At 35.0% G+C, this 24,195-nt stretch overlaps 2 protein-coding genes across 3 annotated transcripts in view; both read left to right on the top strand.

Annotated features, from left to right (window-relative positions):
• Positions 1–10,092, top strand: part of LOC110455703 (guanylate cyclase 32E-like) — a 98,857-nt gene extending 88,765 nt beyond the window's left edge. For both annotated transcript variants that reach the window (XM_021505996.1, XM_021505995.1), the window contains 4 exons: positions 1,932–2,175; positions 4,915–5,013; positions 7,045–7,136; positions 7,571–10,092. In XM_021505996.1, the coding sequence (XP_021361671.1) occupies positions 1,932–2,175; positions 4,915–5,013; positions 7,045–7,136; positions 7,571–8,020 (885 nt within the window). In that variant the 3' untranslated portion in view covers positions 8,021–10,092. The remainder of the gene's footprint in view (positions 1–1,931; positions 2,176–4,914; positions 5,014–7,044; positions 7,137–7,570) is intronic.
• A 3,625-nt stretch (positions 10,093–13,717) lies between these two features.
• On the top strand, positions 13,718–22,716 carry LOC110455707 (multiple epidermal growth factor-like domains protein 6). The gene is made up of 4 exons (XM_021505999.1): positions 13,718–14,204; positions 14,997–17,270; positions 21,501–21,609; positions 22,210–22,716. The coding sequence occupies exons 1-4, from the start codon at positions 14,114–14,116 to the stop codon at positions 22,319–22,321; spliced, it is 2,586 nt and encodes an 861-aa protein (XP_021361674.1). The 5' UTR covers positions 13,718–14,113; the 3' UTR covers positions 22,322–22,716.
• Positions 22,717–24,195: the final 1,479 nt, after the last annotated feature.

Here is a 24,195-nt window from a genome sequence, read left to right as displayed (position 1 = left end):
ATTGGACAAGGTACAAGTGCCAGATGGTACGATAATGGTATAAAGGTGTACTTAAGAACGATTGGATTGCCAAGGTCATTTTACAACCTTGACTTTTCAGACAATCAGTCAACAATCAGCTGTTCAATTTTACAACCTTGACTTTTCAGACAATCAGTCAACAATCAGCTGTTCAAAGTGCAATTTCCTTACTCCTACTTAAAAGGCTCTGGTTAAATATTGATTCAATCTTAATCCATCAATTACAAGACCAGTTGATGTAATATTGAGCAACAGTATCCGGCTGTTAATCTTTTAAGAAATAATTTGAGTAAGAAGATTTTAACGAAATATAATAAAAAGAAATTAATTTTGATTAAAAATGGAAATCCTCGAACCAAAGATGTCACATGACAGGAAACCATACATATGTTCTATCGATTCGATGCTTAAAATATATGTATTCTTAAGTCTGAGAAATCCCCCTGAAAAGATGAGAAAGCGCTTAAGAGCTGTTGTTATTTTTTTTATATAATTTCTTCGTCCGTAAGGATCAATTTACTGCTATTATAGTATAAACATATATATATATGGGGCAAATAAGTAATTCCAACAGTGTGGACAAGTTTAGGTTGTCAAATTTTCGGAGCGATCCGCTCCTTTATCAAGACACAGTGAAACAGAACAGGTACATGTACATATACATCATATTACAAGAAGATATATAAATAAAGCAAAACACGGAGACTAGTATAATTAGCTAGCGCTTTCGCCCATCTTAGGGCTCTTCAGGCGATTTAAATTTATTATTGACGTCATAAATGGAGTAGACGAACTTCAGACGTCAAAAATAATGACGTCATAAACAAAGTCTTTTTAAGACGTCGCAATTTCTAGACGTCTGCATTATGTGTACTTTGTTTATGACGTCATTGTTTTTGACGTCTTAAATATGTGTACACCATTTATGACGTCACAAATAAATTTAAATCGCCTGAAGAGCCCGAAGACGGGCAAAAGCGCTAGCCGATTATGCTAGTCTTCGTGTTTTGTTCAATTTATATATATATGTTCAAATCGCACAGCTTCCCAAATTTTGTTTCAGTGATATATATTTGATGATATTTATGCATAGAAGCATTAATGCTTGGTCGATTGTCTTGTTTAAATCTGATATTCTCCAGGTTGTAATTTGGGATTTCTCTTCAGAAGGTTTTGTCAATATCCGAAGAATAACTTAAAGATTATCGTAAATGCAATACCAATTGTATTGAACAAACAGACAGACAGTCAGACAGATTAATCCTTCGAGCATACAACTGTTAAACTGGTGCGAAAAAATGGTTATGTTTTCCCTATAGCTACAGTGCACTCAAAACGTTATTGCATAAACAAAAACACTGTTACCTTGCATCCAATCATAATGATAATTTTGGAAAATATTGACAAATACTTTCCGTCATATGAGTATCTTGATATTTGAGTATTTCCTACTTTTACATGAATGAAAAACCCATGAAAATCATTATCCGGATAGTCGAAGGGAGATAACTCCGTAACGACTATGTACCTAACGCCTGAGCTCCGAAGGAATACTTCCGAAGACGTTTTTTTTGGCTCTCAGCAAAAGTGATATTTTTCATCTGTGGAAAACGGTATCAGATGAGCATTAGGGATTAACAGTGTATTTAAATGATGTTGACATATTGACATGTATATAATAAGGCTTAATAATAAGGAGTTATATGTTGATATGTACATAATAAGTGATATTGTGTTGACATGCTTATATGAGGCAAAATATTTGTTGACATGCATATAACAACAAATTTTATGTAGACATGTATATAATCAACTGATACGTTGACATGTATATAAAACTGATACGTTGACATGTTTATAACAATAATTATATGTTGCCTTTGATGTAATTAGAGCTTCTTTGTTGACAGGTGATAGACATGCTGAATGAACTTTACACGTGCTTTGACTCGATCATTGAACACTATGACGTGTACAAGGTGGAAACGATAGGAGACGCCTACATGGTCGTGAGTGGTCTCCCCCTTAGAAACGGAAATCACCACGCGGGAGAAATAGCGTCAATGTCTCTACATTTACTGAAGGAAATAAAGGCTTTCCGAATACGACATCGACCAGACGATACACTTAAGCTACGCATAGGAATACACTCTGGTAGGTTTAATTCAAAAAATGTATTTTAAAAACTCAATTGTTTTCGTGGTCATCTTAACATTGTGATTCCCTGTACATAACTTATGTTTTGTTTTGATTTTCAATCTTCTTACTATAGATTACAAAATTGCATAATTACCAAATACATACAGTTGAATCTCGATGTAATGCCCTTCATTTCCTTTGCCATCTCGCATAGCGCCAACGCTTAAACATTGTTCTCTTTTCTTCTATATTCCTTAAAAAACACGAATCCCTTCTAATGTTTCCTTCAGTTTATAGCCAAACCCCTTTAAAACGTGTTTTGTCTGTCAAATATTGGCAATATAACGAGGTTACATTGCATATTCTTTAGGCCAGTTAGGCTTGCATAACTAGATCAAAGTCATGTTGATGTTCATGGAATTGATTCATCGCAGACTGAAACATTTTATAGACAACAATATGACATCAGCAATTGATTAATCAATAGGACGTTTTTTGTTTTGCCAAATAGTCATAATAATAGTCGAGGGAGCTCAAATAGAAAATAAAATGTGATAAATCTAACCCATAATCAGGAAAACGGGGCCGTGGTGGCTGAATGGTTAAGGCGTCTAACCGTCTATAATCACTAACTCTCCTTCACTGGGTCGCGGGTTCGAGACCTACGTGGGGCCGTCGTAAGGTAATGGTCGCAGGTCGGCGGTTTTTCCCATGGGAACTCCGGCTTTTCCTCCAATACATAAACCGGGCCTGTCCTTAAATGACCATAGCTGTAAATGGGACGTAAAACAGAAACAAACTTAATAATCAGGGAAGGATGGTATGCTTCTACTAAAGTTAGGTTGTTTGGGTATTGCCTAGAGAAAACTTAATAATTGTTGTGAATAACGATCTAGTACTTTTAGTTGCTTTATAACTAAAGACAACGAACTTGGTTACTTGGTAGATTATCTTAAGAATCCCTATTTCACTGCACTGTGGTTCTTCGTATACACAGTAATCTCCCCTTAATTTCTGTTTGGATATAACTGTATCACATTTAGGCCAGGAGACTTGCATTGACCAGTCGGTAGGGTCTAGCCTCTTGATTTGTTTTACACTCAGAACACTTCTGGTGATTATATTTTGTTTATTTCGTTTTTTATTTTATTTTTAAAGTCAAGCAACAGTGGTTTTCTTGTTAAAATGATTTCTCAAAATTATAGTCATGTCGGAAAAACCGGTTTCCGATGCGCAGTAGCAGTTTTAAGCAGTTGCATCCTTAATTAATAGCCTGTTCGATATTTTAACGCATCCTAGGAAGGTGTCTTTTGCATATGTTGTCAAAATGCTTATAACTATGATATACAAATTGTCCTGATGGAAGTTTTACTCAAACATTTGATCAGCAAACCTTTCTCTAAAAGGCAATAATTTAATCTTGCTTGTAACAAGCATTTTGATTGGCTTAAAAAATTATGTTATCAGCCCATAACGTAAAAAAATGACGTCGCCGTTTGTAACGTCGCTTTTGATTGGCTGATACAGCAGCGCAATAAATTCTAAGAGAAAAGAGTCCATCAATAAAAGTGTATTTCCACAGGGATTGTGTATAGTAGATTAAATTATAAGGATTAACCTGAATATATTTTTCATGTTATGGAACCATAACACAAAAAAACGGATCCGGAGTGTACCCTCATCATAAACCGCTTCGCGGTTTATTTAGAGTACACTCCGTTTTTTGTGTTATATCTCCATAACATGAAAAATATATTCAAGTTAATCCTTAAATAACATAGCTATGCATAATCAAATGTCATATCCATTAACTTTTCATGTTTCGCATTTTATGATTAATGTATACTGACAATCACTAAAGACGGTTTGTGTGCATATTAAGATCGACATATATTGAAATAATATTGGGTTGAATCTAACGGGGAATATTTACAAGTGCTGAGAAGTATAATTGAGAAAGTTTCAGAGTACATAATGGCATAATGGCATCAATACATGAGCTAAAAATCTTTCGCCAACAATAATTGACATCATAATGTATCCGGAAAGATGATTAAGTTGACTAATTAGGCTATACACGTGCGAAACGAAAGAATTATCAACATCTTTACTGGCAAACTAACACTTACAGTTTTCCTGATTTTTAATTATCGATTGTTGAGATTGGGAACGGAACGAAATATCAAATGATTCTTTAGCAACTCTTACATAATTTTTACATCTTTTAAAGCGCTTGCCGAGATGTCATATCTGATAAAATGTATTTGTTGGCAAGAAACAGTGCGGAAAGGGGAAAAATAGAAATATTTTCACATTCACTTTAAATCAAACTATCTTAAAGTGAAGAAACATTAGACTATACCAAGGAAACATCTTTTTAAAAATCCGGATCGGATGGCGCGGTGGATATCACAATCGCCTTTCATCAAGGCGGCTGGGGTTCGATTCCCTGTTCGAACGTGAAAAGGTTTAGGGTCACTTGCCCAACCAGATGGGTTTTCTCCAGGCACTCCGGTTTCCACCCACATTAAGACCCCCTTGTGGCCAGCAAGAATGATTCATACAATTGTTGTAACATAAATAAAGTTTATAAATATTATAAATTTAGTTATGATTCATTTTTCTATGAATAAATTCATCGTTATTTAATGTGTGCCTAATTAATAAACATTGTTGTTGATTTAGGGCAGGTTGTTTATATGCAGTTTAGTTTTCGTTAATTGTGTAAAACTTATTTCACAATAATGGATGTAGGTCCGTGTGTTGCCGGAGTAGTGGGATTACGAATGCCAAGGTATACCCTGTTCGGAGACACCGTTAACACCGCATCCCGGATGGAAACCACGGGAGTTCGTAAGTATCTAATTTTCTGTACTATTCCGTCTTTTTGTATTGCAGAGTGATCTGCTCTTGTGAGCAGGTATTGATTGTTACGTCATTAGTTTGTGTAAGAAAATAACGCCGTTTTCTCAAAAACTGATGACGTTACTCTCACAAACAAATGACGTAACAAGCAATACCTGCTATCAAGAGCAGATAACTCTGCAATACGAAAAGACGGAATTGACAAGCTTTCATCTGATTGGTCGATGGTGCAGATGCTCAGACAACTAACCTTTAGTTAAAGTCATCCCTTATTTTGCCAAGACGGACGAAGCAACCCTATGATGCAGAACAATTCAGGTTTGGCATACTGTACCTATTTGCATATTTAAAGGTGTAATTGGTTTGGTTTGGTTTAATATTGTTTAACGTCCTATATCAACAGCTTTAGCTACGGTAAGTTAAGGACGGCCTCCCCTGTGTGCAAGATGCATGCGTGTAGCGTATGCGTGTGTGTTTTGGGAGGCTGCGATATGTTCGTGTTTATCTCCTTGTGATAGCGCGGAACTGAATAAACAGTGTGTGTCCTACCTTCATATTTCTTTCATTTTTAAGCTTCTGTCTACTAGACAGAGTATAGTTTAACATGTTGTTTATATCTTAAACCTTCGGATCAACATACATAAATGCATATAATGCGTATATTATTGGGTATGAAAGTTGGAAACAAACAGATAAAATGAGACAGCTTGTTGTTCCCCATTTGGGCATTAAACTCACAATCGGTATATCTGGCCAAGAAACATCCACAACTCTGACCGTTCTACCACAATCGCGGCTACCTCAAACATGGGGTTTTAATGTGGCGATGACAAAAAAAAAAAGCGATATAATTTGTACATGGTGACATTTAAAAAAAAATTGGTTATGAATGATTTGAGTACCTCGATTGCAATGTATAATTATATACATTGACACGAATTGCACACATCTCATTTTATATTAGACACAGTACATTCACACCAAGTAGTTAATATCTCAATATACACTAGTGAATATGGCATCTTCAAAATCTTTATGTAAGAGGCCGTTGTGGTGTAATAGTAGGAAAATGCGGAGTCTCAGTTTGATAATTTGACGCCGAAAATCGTGAATTTGAGGCACACGGCACGAGTTAAATTTATGTCTTCCTGCATAAGTTTTGTTTCATGTCAAACTACAAACACATTGAACTATATGCAGTATCGTACTAAAAGCATTTTGCGATTTGCCTCGATTGGCACTATATTTCAATCATTCTTTAACTTTCTTCATAGGATTTCCCTGGAGGCGATTATTGCGACAATGAAATGAAATTAGACACCCTCAATTAGAATGAACTGATATTTTATCGGACAATATTTTCCTATTTTTGTTCATGGAATGAATTGCAAACTATTGTGAGTTATTTTTGGAAGAAAAAAATCACTGCCATTATTGTGTTAGACAAAGATCGAAATGGGGTATCGAAATCGATTTCATTTCAATAAATTTTCATACCTCGAAATTAAGTTAACACAAATTATCAATCTGTTTTTCAATATGATTAAGAAACTAATCTTACAGTAGATATAGAGTTTTGTTTCAAAAGCGCTCAAATTAGTCTCAGAAAGTTCCAATGTATAAAGGAAAAAACGCAGAATACATTTTGGTGAATCACGAATACTTCTGGCACGATGCTTTGATTTAATGTATGTTGATTCGAAAGTTAAAGATAGGATACAGCAATGAGCCAATTTGTAGGAATATGAAAATCAAAATCATACATACAAAACAATGGCATCGTCATTAGGTCTTTGACCTCTTCGTGAGACTCGGAGACTGTGTGAAGAGATGGCATGGCTATATTACACAGGATTAAATGACGTCATCTAATAAAGGAAGGGAAAGATATTTTGCACAGACCATGGAATGGTATTCGAATAAGATTTTAAATCAAATTTTAGCACTTCTACGTGATTGAAGCTTAACAAATGATGAACATACATTCATGTGTAAAAGCGTTTTATATGTTTTTTCCAGCATTGCGGATTCACTGCAGTCTTGAATGCAAGTTGTTACTAGACAGATTGGGTGGATACAAGTTATTAGAGCGAGGATTTGTGTCGATGAAGGTGAGAATAAAATCAACATCGCGATTTAAAAACACCAACTATAGTAATTCTCCAAAACACATTTTATTGATGAGTTCATTAATTTTGTTAAAACGGCAGTAGTTCAATAGAGATGCAAGGAGTTATAGAAAATTATTGTATTTCATTGTGAGCGGTGAAATAATAATGTGATAATTTTTTCCTGTGTCCGGTTTTTGTGTACGGTGTTCTGTGTTTGTGAATGCGTATGAGCCGTTTTAATGATAATTCAATAAACATTCTTGTTAATCTTCTACATTTAAATTAAAAAAGTTTGTGTTTGCGTAAGCCGTTTTCTGATAATTCGATAAATGTTCCTATTAACCTTCTAAATAAGAGTGTTTGTGATTGCGCAAGAGCTTTTTTATGATACATGTAGTTCAAAAACAAGTTGCTGCAACTTTTGTTTCCTGCAGGGTAAAGGAGAACAGTTTACATATTTTCTGGAAGACCAAGAGACCTCCGTCAGAATACGACGTATATCAAAATCAGACAGGATGTCCCGAACAGAGTCGCATGACAGCCAAGCAACGGACACAGACCATTCCGTTGTGGACTCAAAATGTAGGGTTAGGACCCGAAACGGCCACATTCCAAAGGAGAATTGTATGCTTAAACTACGCGAAATGTCGATGAAGTATTTGACAAGTAGTGATTACTGTGTACATGACGAGAAGAAAGCAGAGTGTGAAACAACTCAACCGTCAAACGCACCCGACGCACATCAAAACAATAACACGCAGTCGCATGATTACTCATGCGCTTACTTCCGGGAACAGGAAACAATGCCCCTAATGCTGGTCAAGGACGGTAATAACGGATATGTAGGACCGGAGAAGGCCGATTTCGCAGAAGACGTCGTGTGATTGTCAGCCGTTTTGTTTTCATTTATTGTGACGTCATGTGTTTAACACTCTGTTGGTCCGTCCGTCCGAACATCCGTGAATATCGATGGTTTCATCTTCTCTGTCGACGGAAATATCTTACGTTTAAGTTGGAGCACTGCGATAAAACGTACAATATGCTAATAATGTGTGTAAGAGAGAGAGAGAGAGAGAGAGAGAGAGAGAGAGAGAGTAATTGAAATATTACCTGTTTAAGGCTTGCAATACTCAGTCTATTTATATTTGAAGAAACGAATGATACTGTTACTGTCATAGAAGGGCTCGTCTCAGGAAAGACAACTCGTGAACGTGTATGAATAATACGAAAATAAGCATTCGGCTATAATTTATTTGTACAGTTAAAAACCTTGTCTTGTGTTATGTATGTCAATATTAATGTTGTAAAAATGCGTTACAATCAAAGCAGGTTTATTGAGTGTGCAATGAACTTCAAAAGAAAGTTGGTACAGGCATGCGCTGATGCTTTTACCTGACCGTGACGTCATATTTGCTTGTCGGACACGATGCCTTATACATTATCCGACAAATCATGAATTAGTTAAGGTGGACATATCCAGCATTCCGTCTGGTACATGTATGTTCGTCTTTTTTCTACTTGTAGTTGATATTCGACGGAGTTATTCATATTTCTTTTTTTTATGTGACAAAAGTATCTCCGCTGCAGAATTTTGATTCTTGGATCTATGCTAAAATATTTTTTCCTGCAACCTTAGTCGGAATAATTTCACCACAGCCTTCCTTAAAAACGCCCGCAATCTATCATTTTCTGTTAAAAAATATTGACGAAATAACATAAATATAACAGGAAAATAATTGCCTGTAAACTGTGAAAAAAGTGATGGAACTCTCTACCTTTAGATTAAATGCACAGGTGAGGTACAATGTATATATTATATTCTTTCCTTTGTAGATATATTTATCAAGTGTATGTCCGTATTATGTGTGTATGCTCTATTGTCATTCCATTATAATAGCTACAGTCTACCAGCGGTTTTACGTTATCCTAGATAACTTTAATGTTAATATTGCCTTTTTTGTCCCCTTTATTTATTTATATTTCCTTTATGTTACAATGTATATATATTCATATTATATATGAATTTTCCGTTTGTCTCAAAGTTTAAATGGCGATCTAAAGAACTTCGACATATCGAAGTTTTAATGTAGATATTTTTGTTGTGCCCAATTTAGTACGGTTGTACCGACTATCTGTTTAGATATTTATTTGTTAATATGCTGAAATAACTGTGATAATATGCATAAGTGAACAATTAAATAATATGCATTATACTATATGTGCACTTGTCAAGCAGCTTAACCTATGAATTTCGTTAAATAAAAGAATCCACTGAGTCCACAATGACTTGTTACTGTATACTTAAATGTACCAAACCGTAATTCATTATCGTATGTATTGGAAAACACGAATGTATATAATGTTTATAATAAACTCGTATATAAAACCATTGTATACATATAAATATGAAATTATTATACAAGATATAATACAAACACAATACATATATGTTACACATAAATTACACGTACTTTACACGTTACATTATGCTAAATTTTCACTAATATAACACGTACACTACACATACATTACACATACTTTAGACGTAAAGTGAACATATATTACACGTATAATAATCGTACATTACATTTGTGTACATGACGCAGACATTACCCTAAATAAAACGTACATTACACATACAAAACGCGTACTGTGAACGCACATGTGTAAGTTACACACTCATTACACACACTTATTACATACACCTAATATGTATTTGACTTACACATACATAACACTTACCTACTTAACATATATTAACGTTACACGACACGAACATATCACGAGCATAAAACTTACATTTGCAATGTCAATGTTGAAATACTACTAGTGTACAAACATGTATGTTACTGACGGGTATTTTTTCTATGAATTAAGTTGTATCAAGATACATTATCTTCAATGACACATTTAGTAAATTTTCAAATTCAGTGAATATTGTTATTTTGTAAAAATATTTGACCATAATTACTTTGAATCCAAATATATTCATATTCATTTCTCAGGTTTAACAATTAAAACAATGAAATAAATCTAAAAAGGCGTAAAATTAAAGTTATAACAAAAATAATTCGATAATTATCAATTTTAAATATTGTATTTGATTGTAAATTGCCAGCTTATATCACGAACATCAATATATATATCAATATGAGTAAGTTTGTTTTACTCGTGTGGCCGTTTTTTTTTCTTATCTTACATTTTATTTTCAAAGGAAATGGAAAGATGGGCATTTTACTTTAATATAATGGTTGTCAACCACGCCACATTGGCATTATGACGTCATCAATATGGCCTTCGTGATGTCTTGCTAATGACGATGTCTTTATGAAAATATCGACATTATGAAAATACCAATGTTTAAGGTGCTAAAAAAACGTGAACACTGAAAGAACTGACCTAAGTCTTGTAAGATATTTCCATTTCAGTAAAACAAAATTGTATTTGAAGATTTGATTGAATCTGTTAATGAAGCGAATGGATCTTGTTACAACCTTTTCCTGTAAATAACTTTGCTTATTAACTTATTTTTTCTCCTATGTTATTCATGTTCACTAGTTCGGATAATACCATGATCATGTCTTTCGTATTCTGTCATTCATACAGCTGGCTATATCTGCTCAGGCGGGTAGCTGCCATGTTACAAAAAAAAACCAACAGTTACATGCACATCACAAAACCTCAAATGCACTTATTTGAATTTAATGGCTTTACATCATCTCCTCGTAACAGACATGTTAGATGATAATGTAATTCTGAGTCATGCATGTACTGTTCAACAATTAAAAGTGTTCATTAATCAAAGGTGTTTTTAATACTGCATTTTTAATGCCTGTCTTATCAATCAGAATTCAGCTTCAGGAGGAAATACGTAAATATTGAATAGATTAAACATTTGAGTATTGNCAAGCGTTAAGCGGTTATTACTTGGTACAATATAATGTGTTGTAGTTTTACACCTGAAAACTGTTTGAGTCTGTATAAATAGTGGCACGCACATGCAATACGTGTAGCCCAGTAGCCAAATCAAATATAACGGTATAAAACTGATATTTGCTGGGGTTCAGCTTTTTAAAATTAAATATATTTACTGCATAAATCTTAAATTTCGCTAAAATTCAATTTTCACTTTAAATAGTGGCTAAAATAAACATACAGACAATATAAAACTTTTAAATTCGTAGGGTTTAATTTTCATTATTTCGAGTAGCCCTGTGGTTAAATAAAATGCCCTGAATGTAGTAAACTCAAATTTCGTGTCGCTTTATATTCACCCCTCGGGTCTGTTGCCTTTTTGATAGAAATCTATAAGGACTTATGTCTAATGACGATGTTTCGGGAAAGTTGGGCATTGTAAATCATTTCAAAGAACAACAAGATCGCAATGATTAGACCCTGCCAATTCAAATAGCTTTACAGTAATTTCTGCAATTTACAATTTTGAACCGTGATATGTTTTATCAGCAATTCACCTTTTTTTTTTTTATCTCTAATGTTGTATTTCTTAAGTGCCAACTGTGCTGAAATAAACATCGTATCTCTAGGATATTAAACCGTACATATTCATATGTCGCCAGGATTAATTTTTGAAGAGACTCCATATAAAACCAGTTAATAAACACTTATGTTGATTGGGCACAGCTAGTGCAAGTGTGAATTGCAGTATACGCTGTCTGGACTTTATGTTCATTATGCTTTTGCAGGTGGAAGTATCACATGCTGATATACTTGAAGAACTCAATGAAACAAAATGGTGTAAAATAGTAGAAACCTATTGTCGATTGTAGATTTGTGAGGAAATGTACAAAACTTGACAAAAAAACATATCATGTTTACACGTTTATTAAACTTGCAATACTTCATATGTCTGTTGAAATAATGAAACAATTATTTGCTGGTTTTGTGTAAAGGACATTATCATTTACTAGACAATCAGTATTTATTCATGTGTTTTAAAAGCTCTTGTAAACTTTTCATCTGTTTAAAAATAAACATGAATAAATGCAATTTTCTGTTTACCAGGTTGTTTCTTTTATTTTTATATTGTTAACTATTTTCCTAATTATACTTTTAAACCCAACTATATATAGAGAATTAGATCTCTAAGACTACTTTCATAATTTTTTTTTTATTGAAATGAAAATGAATGTAAAAGCCCGTTTATATCACATAACAAAGATTTGTTGCAAATATTTCCGAAAGCAACATTTTCTCATACTGAACTTTTAACACCAAAAAATTCGACTTCAAACCTTTCTTCTTTAAGACATGATAATGCAGTTGGTAGACTGTGACGTCATGATGTTATGATGTTACAATTGAAACTAGTGCTTTGTATAAAATAGGAGATTCCTTACTCCGTATTTGTATTGAATTTGTTTCGTTACGTAGCAAATATTACAATCTAAACTGAAAACATTAATTAAAAAGAAAATGGAAAAGTAAGTGCGAGTCTCAATAAAATAATTTAACCTTTTCCACAAAGAATACAGACAAGTAATGTATACAATTATAGTGCCTAGTGGACTTGCAGATTTAATACAGTGAAAAACGTTTGTGCAAAATATAACGTCTTCTTTAGACAATAACGTGTATACATAATACATGATACAAGATAACACGTAACAAAATGCATGGAATATGACAAAAAAAACAACACTGTTTTGCAATGCTCCGTTTCTATTGGACCATTCCCAACCTACCACGTGGTTTCATCAACACTTTGACCATTTCGTCCTCCAACCGATACTTCCTCAATTAGGACGTTTTAATTTAAATCGGGCGTGATACGAAACGACGGATTTGTTCCGTAAGCTAACATTAATCTTCGTCATTCTTACACGATATTAAAAAAATCTTAACATAAACCTTTTCTTATTTGGCGACGTTATGGTGTAGGCATTTTGTGATATGAACGAAATTTAATGAAAGAAGTATTGTATTCCCTCCTTATTATTATTTATTTTAAGATAAATTAAACATGCCTTTTTTTGACAACAATGCACTTCACATACAAATGAAAGTATATTTATCGCTCAAGAACATACACAGCTCAATGTAGGTTTCTTAAAGAAGACACTCCACTTCATAACTAATTAATATATTTTACATACAATTGAAATATACACAACAGACCATAAAACAATCTTAGATATAGCGTTAATTGTCCTTCCAGGAAATTAATTAAGATTCTAAATAAGACTAAATATACCAGCATCCGATAAAAAAACCTTTGTAGTAGAAAATTTGAATATTGAACAAAACATGTTTTTAAAGCCGTAAAGTATATATTCTGTCAAACACGGCTGTCGAATTGTGTGATATATGACCCGATAACATAATTGACATTGAGGAAGTAGATATATTAGCGTATGTAAACACCTGTAGAAAAAAAGTAGCTTACTTAGAGGTCACAACCGCGACACTATTCACCTTTGACCCTGACATAGCTGCTAACATTTGCTTGAGACTGTCAATCTCCCGCTCGAAACGTACACGTCACTGCTTTTTAAATGATGTTTACTGAATCAAGCAATTAATTAAGGGGAAGAGGCTAAAAAGGACCTGTATATATTTCCATATATGTAATATAAAATTATATCATACTTTTAAAAGCAGACGTGGGCGGACGTTAAATGTGAAATGTAAAATTCTTACGATGGACACTATTTAAATTCGTTGCCAGAGGATAATGAAATTTATTACGGAAACAACGGCAAAAAGGTCAGTAACGCTGTCTGGATAGCATATGCAGACTAAGTTTAATTAACGTAAGATGCTAGCCCCGACGAGGATCGTCAGACTTCTATCCACTTTACCTTTGAACAGGGGGAGTAGGTGCGGAAAATTTGCTGTCGAGAAATGTGCACCAAACTCAAGGGTATGCTGTACTTGAACAAATTGACATTGTGTGTCTTCGTACACAGCTAAATGTGAGCCGCAAGTTCAAAACAGGATCAGTTTTCTTTATCTTCAAGATGGCATCAACACAAATAGCTGTTTTATTTATGATGACTGTCTGCTTAATTGGTGGAACCCTAAGCCATCCAATGTCTCTGAAATTGCCGGGTAAGTTGGTGTAATACTAAGATAAGAATGAAACTTTTATCGCGACCTTTTTTTTAATGACCTATGGCTATTCAAATATGCATACACAACTCTTTTATATTTTTTTGTGTGTAAAATACTGTTGAACCTTTCCGTGCTGAACCCCTTCTTTCCACTTATAAACCTCAAAAAGTGATATTTCCATTTGCTCTGCATCCTTCCATTGCAATGCCTTGAGAAGACCAATATTGTTGTGAGACTGCCGGGGTCTATTAAGTTTGTCATCAATAGCAATGTGGGTTATAGGACTACGACAATATTTGCTAAAACATCCATTGCTTAAAACAATCTTTGGTAAATCCGTCCTTGCAAATATCATGTTAGCTTCATTAAGCAGTCTTTGAATAACAAAACTATTTTACCCAATGGAAACCTTTTATATGTTGTTGTTTTTAAACACAGACGACATGTTATATTGATTACTTATTATTAATTTATCATTTGAAATTAATTTTCTTTTAGACATGAGATAATGTTGACCAGCTAAGTACGAGAATTGCTAATTAGGATAATATTCTGAAATTGTAATACATTTCTACAGCTTGTTACAAAGTTACATTTTTATTGTGTACTACTGTTCTCTGTCATGATAAATTCGCCCTCATTGCGGAGGGTAAATACAGCAAAAAATAAATTCAAATGCAGCGAGAATGTCCCGGTATACAGTATGTTAATTTGTTATTTGATGCGAATTAGTTCTTACTCACGTTTTTCCAATGGTCAATAACATGAAACATTGCCGTATTATTACAGACGGGCAGGCCTGCAGCGAATTCTGTCTGACGGGATGCAACCCCAAATCTGGTGTTTGTGACGACTGTGTTGGCGGGTGGTTCGGCGATCTCTGCGAATTCAGTTGTGATGAAAACTGTGCCCTATGTAATCGAACTAATGGCGAATGCATAGAGTGCTCTCGTGGATGGTATGGAGAGTTTTGCGACATTGCGTGTGAGGGAAAATGTCTGTCTTGCGATTATGTCAATGGAAATTGTCAAAAGTGCAAAGATGCCCGATGGGGGCCGGATTGTTCACAAAGCTGTCCTGACAATTGTGTATCATGCGATATAGAAACTGGAGAATGTCGCTCCTGTAATAAAGGTCATTACGGTCTCAACTGTACGGAGACGTGTGGACATTGTTGGAAACAAGTTTGTGGCCGGATATCCGGTGAATGCGTGTACGAGTGTGAAGAAGGATGGTTTGGAGCAAGATGCAAGGATAGATGCCTTGCAAATTGTTCTGTTTGCAACGACCAAGACAAATGTTCGATATGCCATCCTGGTCTAGTTGGAAGTAAGTGTGATACCAAATGTCCAGGCGTCTGCAGTGAATGCATGTACGATCCTACATCTGAACTAGTTTCATGCACGGCGTGTACTTCCGGTTTGAAACTTCCGGCAAGAGATTGCACATGCCGTGATGATATGTGCTTGACGTTTAGCTCGGAAGGAGGTAAAAATATATGCACTCAATGTAAAAATGGGACAGTGGAGTATTTGGGTACATGTTGTCCTTGCGCTCACTGCCAAGGAGGAAATGACAATTGTCACAGTGCGCATGGCTGCACTAAAGGATGTGAGCCAGGATTCTACTCAACGGCGTCAGGATGTGATAAGCCATGTGGAGCCGATCATTGCACTTTGTGTCAATTGACAAGAGGTAGTGCAAAAATATGTACGCTATGTGAAGACGGCTGGTACCCTCAAGAAGAAGGATGCCACGCGTGTAGTGAGAACTGTGCTGGGGAAGGTCACCATTGCAACAACGAAACGGGTGTGTGTTTATATGGCTGTGTTGAAGGGTGGAATAACCTTCACTGTGACTCTAAGTGCAACGAGACATGTGTCATCTGTGACAATGATCAAGGCATTTGCAAATCGTGCGATTTGGGCTTTTGGGGAATTCAATGTGAGAACCTTTGTCCTGATAATTGCAAGTTGTGCAATATAACTGGTGGAGCTTGTTTTATCTGCGAAAAAGGTTACGTCGGAGTTAATTGCACACCCGCATGTAGAAATTGCGAAGAAGAAAGATGTCAGCTAGACACTGGTATTTGTGACATCGGATGTAAGCAGGGTTGGTTTGGCGATGTTTGTAGTCAGCGATGTCCACAGGGTTGTCTTTCTTGCGATTCAGCAGAATCATGCCAGGAATGTTTGCCAGGATTGGCCGGGGAATTTTGTCAACACAAATGCCCTGAAAAATGCAAAGAATGCTTTTATGATGATTTTACTGAAGAAGTCCATTGTGAAAGTTGTGTAGGCGACTACCAAATAGAACAAAAATCATGTGAATGTACAATTTCAAAATGCATTGAGCATGAAACACGTGTCAATATTCAACGTTGTAAATCTTGTGAACAAGGTTGGTTTCCGTACATGCAGTCTTGCTGTCCTTGTTCAAACTGTAATCAGGGGCAGAACATTTGCGAGCGGTTAGGCAAGTGTTACGATGGATGCGGTTTCACCCCTAGTATTGAGGTAACAGGGTGCAGTACAAAATGCAACACATCACACTGTACATGGTGTGAGGTTAGCGCTTCCAGGTCGGAGTCCTGTCTTATGTGTTCTGAGGGTCGGTACCCTACCCAAAATGGATGTCAGGGTTGTAGTAGTCACTGTGCTGGTGCAGGTAAAAAGTGTGATAACATTACCGGAAACTGTCTCCATGGGTGCCGGCAAGGATGGCACGGCGGACGTTGCTTGACAAGATGTAATGACAACTGTGCACAGTGCAACGAGACATTGGGCGTATGTCATGCATGCGACCCCGGATTTTGGGGAGACGAATGTGAAAACACATGCGAAAGTGGTTGTAAACAATGCACGTCAGATATTGACCAATGTGAGTCGGACAAGACCTATTGCAACCTAACATCCGGGCATTGTTTACACGGGTGTAATCCGGGTCTTTTTGGCATGTCATGTGATACTCACTGCAAGAGATGCAAACTCGATAAGTGTGACCAAGACAACGGTCAATGCCTGGCTGGCTGTATAAAAGGTTGGAAGGGACTTCATTGTGATGGTAAGGATATTTTGTTATATAAGATCTACATTTTCTAACTTCTATAATTCGCCTGTTATGTGGTGATGTATGATTTACTGACTCGATGTTACTTTTCTAAGAAACAGCTAGTCAATATTCTCTTTATTACGTCATTTTAGTCGTAATGTCACATTACTTTCTTCCGAAGACAGCACTTTTCTCAAAAGGAGCTTTGTTGTTCAACCTAAAGATAAAGCAGTATAATTTCACAATGTGACAAATTGACATTAAAAACGATACTAGCCTTCTTTTCGTTGCGGTTAATATATCTTACTCGTGTTCCCTGTGTGTAAGATAGAAATACCCAGGGTAAGAAAAGGGTATAGGAAATGTATATCTTACACCCCATTTCACGTGACGTGACGTCACAATGCTCAACAATGACGTGACGTCACGAATTTGGAACTCTCCGATGCCGCAATGCGGAAAAGGCGGCGTGATGAAAGTGAAACCTTTAATGATATGTTAAACGTACACGTTAGAAAGATGTGATTATTGTTTTTGCGCAAACATACATGTAGTTTTGCTTATATGGGATATTGTGGCCAGTCCAAACGCATTTTCATGATTTCTGAGCTTAATCTGGTGGTTGGAGTGAGATAAAATTCCCTTTCATGCTCAAGGGTGTAGGATAGGGAAATTCCACCCTCGGGATTTTCAAATTTGGCAAAAACTCTCGGCAGAGCCTCGGGTTTAAGCAAATTTGAAAACCCCTCGGTTGGAAACTCCCTATCCTACACCCCGGTCCTTGAAAGAGTCTTATAATATTATCTTTAAGACAGTAACACAATTACGCTAAACAATAATGAATTGTTGGGAATGTACTAGTAAGGACAGGAATAATAAAACAATAAACAATAACTAATACAGTCCAAGTACACACACTATATTGTGAGGACAGGGACACAAATACAATAAACAATAATAGATAAACTGCAGGCACTCACACCATTGTGAGGACAGGAACACTGATACAATAAGAAATAATAAATACACTGTAGGCACTCACACCATTGTGAGGACAGGGACACCTTTATGATAAGCAATAAAATAAATACACTGTAGGCACTCACACCATTGTGAGGACAGGGACACTTATACAATAATAAATAATAAATACGCTGAAGGCACTCACATCATTGTGAGGACAGGGACACCTTTACAATAAGCAATAATAAATGCACTGTAAGCACTCACACCATTGTGAGGACAGGGACACTTATACAATAATAAATAATAAATACGCTGAAGGCACTCACATCATTGTGAGGACAGGGACACCTTTATGATAAGCAATAATATAAATACACTGTAGGCACTCACACCATTGTGAGGACAGGGACACCTTTACAATAAGCAATAATAGATTCACTGTAGGCACTCGCACCATTGTGAGGACAGGGACACTTATACAATAAGCATTAATAAATACACTGTAGGCACTCACATCATTGTGAGAACAGGGACACCTTTACAATAAGCAATAATATAAATACACTGTAGGCACTCACATCATTGGGAGGACAGGGACACCTTTACAATAAGCAATAATAAATGCACTGTAGGCACTCACACCATTGTGAGGACAGGGGCACTTATACAATAAGCAATAATAAATACACTGAAGGCATTCACACCATTGTGAGGACAGGGACACCTTTACAATAAGCAATAATATAAATACACTGTAGGCACTCACATCATTGTGAGGACAGGGACACCTTTACAATAAGCAATAATAAATGCACTGTAGGCACTCACACCATTGTGAGGACAGGGACACTTATACAATAAGCAATAATAAATGCACTGCAGGCACTCACACCTTTGTGAGGACAGGGACACTCATACAATAAGAAATAATAAATACACTGCAGGCACTTACACCATTGTGAGGACAGGGACACAAATACAATAAGAAATAATAGATACACTGCAGGCACTCAAACCATTGTGAGGACAGGGACACACATACAATAAGTAATAATAGATACACTGCAGGCACTCACACCATTGTGAGGACAGGGACACCTTTACAATAAGCAATAATGAATACAGGGCAGGACAGGAACATTTACACAATAAACTTTACAAGAGGTAGGTATGTAACAATGTAGCATTACTCATTTAAATATAAATATATATCTCGTGATCTTTTTCGAAGGACATTAACATACGGTCGGAAATATAAATTGCAAATTTACATTTTTGAATATATTGGCTGCTAATTTAGGAAAGTGTTACTGTTTAAATCTGACCAAGAAGTATTTTACATACAGTGACAATTTTTTAAAATAAAATAGATATGTGTGTGCAATATTGAAGGAGTGTTGATTGACAAAACAGAAAACAGATATTCTTATTATTAACACCAAAACAACACACACACATATATGCGTATATTTATAAATGATCAACAAACAGCTAAAACATGACAAAAATATTTCTAAAGAATGTTTAAGTTGTTTACACTGTTAGTGCTAGATAAGGAAATAGGTTCATCTTATTGAAATGGCCTTTGTCACGAAGGCACTCCACATCCAGTAGCAGGTGACACTGACAGGGCCGGCCTGACAGGGTTCACGAATACATGAATAGCAATTTAGGCGTTAATAGCCGTTACCATACAGCGCAGAAGGATATACAATTAGTCGCCTAGTCGGATGATGAGTTGTGCTTGACCTCATTTCTCAAAAAGAATCCGTATATTATTTCATGTATGAATGTTAATCTTAAATACATATTTCTCAGGGCGTATGCCAGACAAATTTGTAACTACAAGTAAATACTTACTTAAAAGAAATGTTACACGCGAACCGTGACTGGCCTACGATTAATGACCAACTCTAGGTTCATTTACATCATCTATCACTAGACGTTACGCTCTACTCTTGTTTTTATGATGCTGTTAACATGTTGCTCTACTTTATTGTTGACCACCCATGTAAGCAAAGTATGAAAATATTTGTTGCAACCTGCATGTACGTCTTAAAAATGCATTATGTCACAAAATAATTTCAAAAAGTCAACATAAAATGACATTTTAAAACAAAAGTTTTAAAATGCTTCACACTTAAACGTCATTTTAAATAAAAACAACGGCGACAACGAATTCAAATCACCAAATGTATTTAATTGGTATCATTTCATATTTTTTATCATCACAAACTTGATTTGCCGAGAGTTTTTGCCAAATTTGAAAATCCCGAGGGTGGAATTTCCCTATCCTACACCCTTGAGCATGAAAGGGAATTTTATCTCACTCCAACCACCAGAATAAATTAGAAATCATGAAAATGTGTTTGGACTGGCCACAATATCCCATATAAGCAAAACTACATGTATGTTTGCCCAAAAACAATAATCACATCTTTCTAACGTGTACGGTATGGAAATTTTAATGTAGTGTAAACAAAGTAGTAATTTCGAGACGAAAAAAAAAAAGATTGTCACTATAATTATTAAATGAATATGATAATTAAAAAATGAATATGGCAAGGCACCTATATAAACAACAAAATATTTTTTAATAAATACTCAAATTTTGTTTTACTATACAAATGTATATAAAGTCTTTATATATAGTTATGTTTGTCCATTTCAAGAGAATCGCGTGTGTTAAAATTTAAAACATTTTTTTTTTTTATGATAGTGGAGCTGTAAAACAAAATTCCAAAGTTCAACAATGTTTCTTAAATAATTTCTGTCATATAACCTTGATCAGTGTAGTTTTTCATTATATTAGATGTTCATCAGGAAAAGTGGTATTGACAAAGATACTATGACAGAAAATAATTTTTGGAATTAAAAAAAATAAAAAATAAAAAAATAAGGCAAAATTTAAGTAGTAACGTGAACCCAGATATTTTCGTCGGGCCCAATTATCGTGGTTTCCCGAAACACAAATTTAGTGGGTAAATAAATTCGCAGATTACGAGTACCCACTGAAAGGATAATTGCTTTATGTCAAACCTGTAAATTTTTACGGATCAATAAATTCGTGGATTAAGATTACATTGCCCAACGAAATTAAAACCAAACAAAAATGAGTGACTTCGTAGTAAGTTTTAAATGCATTGTACACATTGTCAATAAACAAGATGAAAATAAATATTTTCTAATTGTTTTTTGGAGTTTTTTTCACGTCCTTTTTATAAAATGTATACAGTTTAAGTTCGTATTTAGATGATTTGCCTTTGTCTTTTCCAGTGAGAATATCCAGCGGGTTTGAGCCAATGATGGGCCCGGTGGTAGGCGGGGCTGTAGGCATGTGCCTTGTCATCATCATCATGCTGGTCGCTTTCGTCTGCTTCATCAGGTGAGTGCAGCTGTACTTTATAAGATCTGCTGTGTATCACATAATTCTCGCGAAATTATTTTTTTCACGAAGACAATTTCAATTCTATTTACCAAGAAAATATTATATCGAATTATAAATGACGTTTCAAATATTGAAANGGGAATTGCTGATTTTGTTAAGTTTCTTTCTCTTTTTTTTTTTCTTTTCCTCTTTTTCTCTCGCTCTTCGACTTACTCCTTCTTCTGTTTTCTTCTTTCTTCTTCTTTTATTCATGAAACTTCAATAAGCATTGATAGGCATATAAAGAAACGCGTAACGGGTTTCAGTTCCCAATCTGTCATCAAATAAGGCCGCCGTGCCCTAAAACTGATCGATACATGGGTGAACGTAAATGTGATTCCAACGATCCCTTTCATTTTTTCTGTTTTTACATCAACTAAGTTTGAAAGGGTATTTCAACAATGCAAATTCTTTCCAATGCATCATTTGCAACTACATTGTCAATTTGCAATTGGGGAACTTCTATAACGATCCCCGTTACCATTATAACTTGTCTGTGGTGCTTTGTATTGTAAATGTTCCTACCATTGATGTATAATATTAAAAACTTTTTTTCAGGAAACAGAAATTCTCGGCGTCTTTGAAAATCCGTGGACACCATCATCATCATCCTCATCACCATCCTAATCACCATCCTCATCACCATCACAAGAAAACGTCTAAAGGATAACACGACCAGGATTTCAACATTCATTAATAGAATCTTCCCCTACCTTGAGGGTGTGAAAGAAGAAATCTCCAACCCTAGGGGTGATGTTTTTTGGTTGTCTAACCCGAGGCTCTGCCTGATTTGTCTTAGTTATAATTTGTCTACAATGTTTTAAATTTAATATAGTATATTTACATTTGCTCTGCATCCTTTCATTGCAATGCATTGAGAAGGCAAATGTTATTATGAGACTATAGCAACATTTGCTATTGTGACGTCTTTAATCTCTATTGTGAAGTCGTCAATTTCATTGTATTCAACACCTAATCTAGGGTTCAAAAACTGTTCGAAATAACTAAATAAAGCATAACTATTCTGTCAAAAAGGAAATATAAATAATGAATATTTTAGCAAATATTGTTTTGATCCTATAACACACATTTCAGTTGCTGACAAACTTACATAAATCCCTGCCTGGCTTTATTAAGTTTGTCATCAATAGCACTGTGTGCTCTAGGACCATAACAATATTTGCTAAAACATTCATTGCTTAAGAAATAAGATGACTGAAATACCACTGTGATGTACTGAAGTTCATTCAATACTGCAAATTGCTTATACGAGGTGTCAGGTGGCTAGAACAATACGTTGATTGCACTGTCATTGTTACAATGTATATCTATGCTTACACATATATATCTTTATATAAGTCCCGAATTGTGGCTCCTGAATACAGTATTCATATGCTTTGTGTGTCCTCCTTGTCTACTTCATCCTTGAAATATATTCCGTTAGGACTCCAATGCCAAATCAGAATTGTAGGTTTGACTTATTGAACTTTGTTTTTAACATTTATATAGACGTTAGGGTTAAAAACATCTGGTAACTTTATAAAACAATGACTTAAGTTTATTTCGATTTTTTATTAGTATTACAGCGGAGAGAAACTATGTCCGGAATGGAGATTTTTTTTGTTAAAAATTTCGAAATTTTGAACCAATGAAAATGATTTCCCTTTTGTTTTTGAAGTAAATACTTAGATAGGGTAGAAGTCAAACAATTACACTCTTGAATATTTTGTAACTCTTAATTGCTTTAATTCATGGTAGTAGTATTCAAAATGCCAAATAAGTGTTGGTTTTGTAAGTGCTCTTTTGCTGCTGTTAGGTGATTGAAGGTGTGTGTATGGTCGTGATGACACATGCCGGTAAGGTACATATCTCACTTTAATCTTATGTGTTTTTGATAGATGTTTTCTCAAGCGAACCAAATACATCTGTAAGTCGACAAACGATAAAAACGTCTTCTCGCGAAGACATTAATTAAAGTTTGAAAAAACGAAGGCGGTATTTTAGAAGCAGAGATGAGTAAACATGCAAATAGGGGATATTTACATGCTTGACGTGCTAGCTTTAAATAGTTGACCGATATTTGTATAAAGGGAAACTTTGTAATTATATACGCCCCAGTGGTTATGCATCATGTGCTTTCCGCATGAAAAATTGATATATGTATGAAAGAAATGGCCTGCACATTGACATGATGTATATAGACGTTCATAGATATCCAGATATACATGGAGAGATAGAGAGTGACTCTTTATCAACAATTTGTATGCTTTTTTTAATTTTATAAACGTAGAGTAACTCCCCCTTATCTAATTCACTATTGCTTCTATATGTATTAGTACAAATGCCCATTTCGAATGTGCTCATTAACTGCATTTGTAAACACATGTTTTAATCAATGTATGAATGTAATATATGTACAAATAAATCATTAAAATAAATTCATAAGATAGTCTTATCAATTTTTTGTCATTTAGCATATGATGCGTATCAATCAAACGGTTTCATCAAAGGCATTATAATCATTGTCATATTTATGATTGATTG

This window comes from Mizuhopecten yessoensis, unplaced genomic scaffold (assembly GCF_002113885.1).
Source record: "Mizuhopecten yessoensis strain PY_sf001 unplaced genomic scaffold, ASM211388v2 scaffold8361, whole genome shotgun sequence".
Classification (NCBI taxonomy): Eukaryota; Metazoa; Mollusca; class Bivalvia; order Pectinida; family Pectinidae; genus Mizuhopecten; species Mizuhopecten yessoensis.
This window is presented reverse-complemented; position numbering and strand designations above follow the sequence as displayed.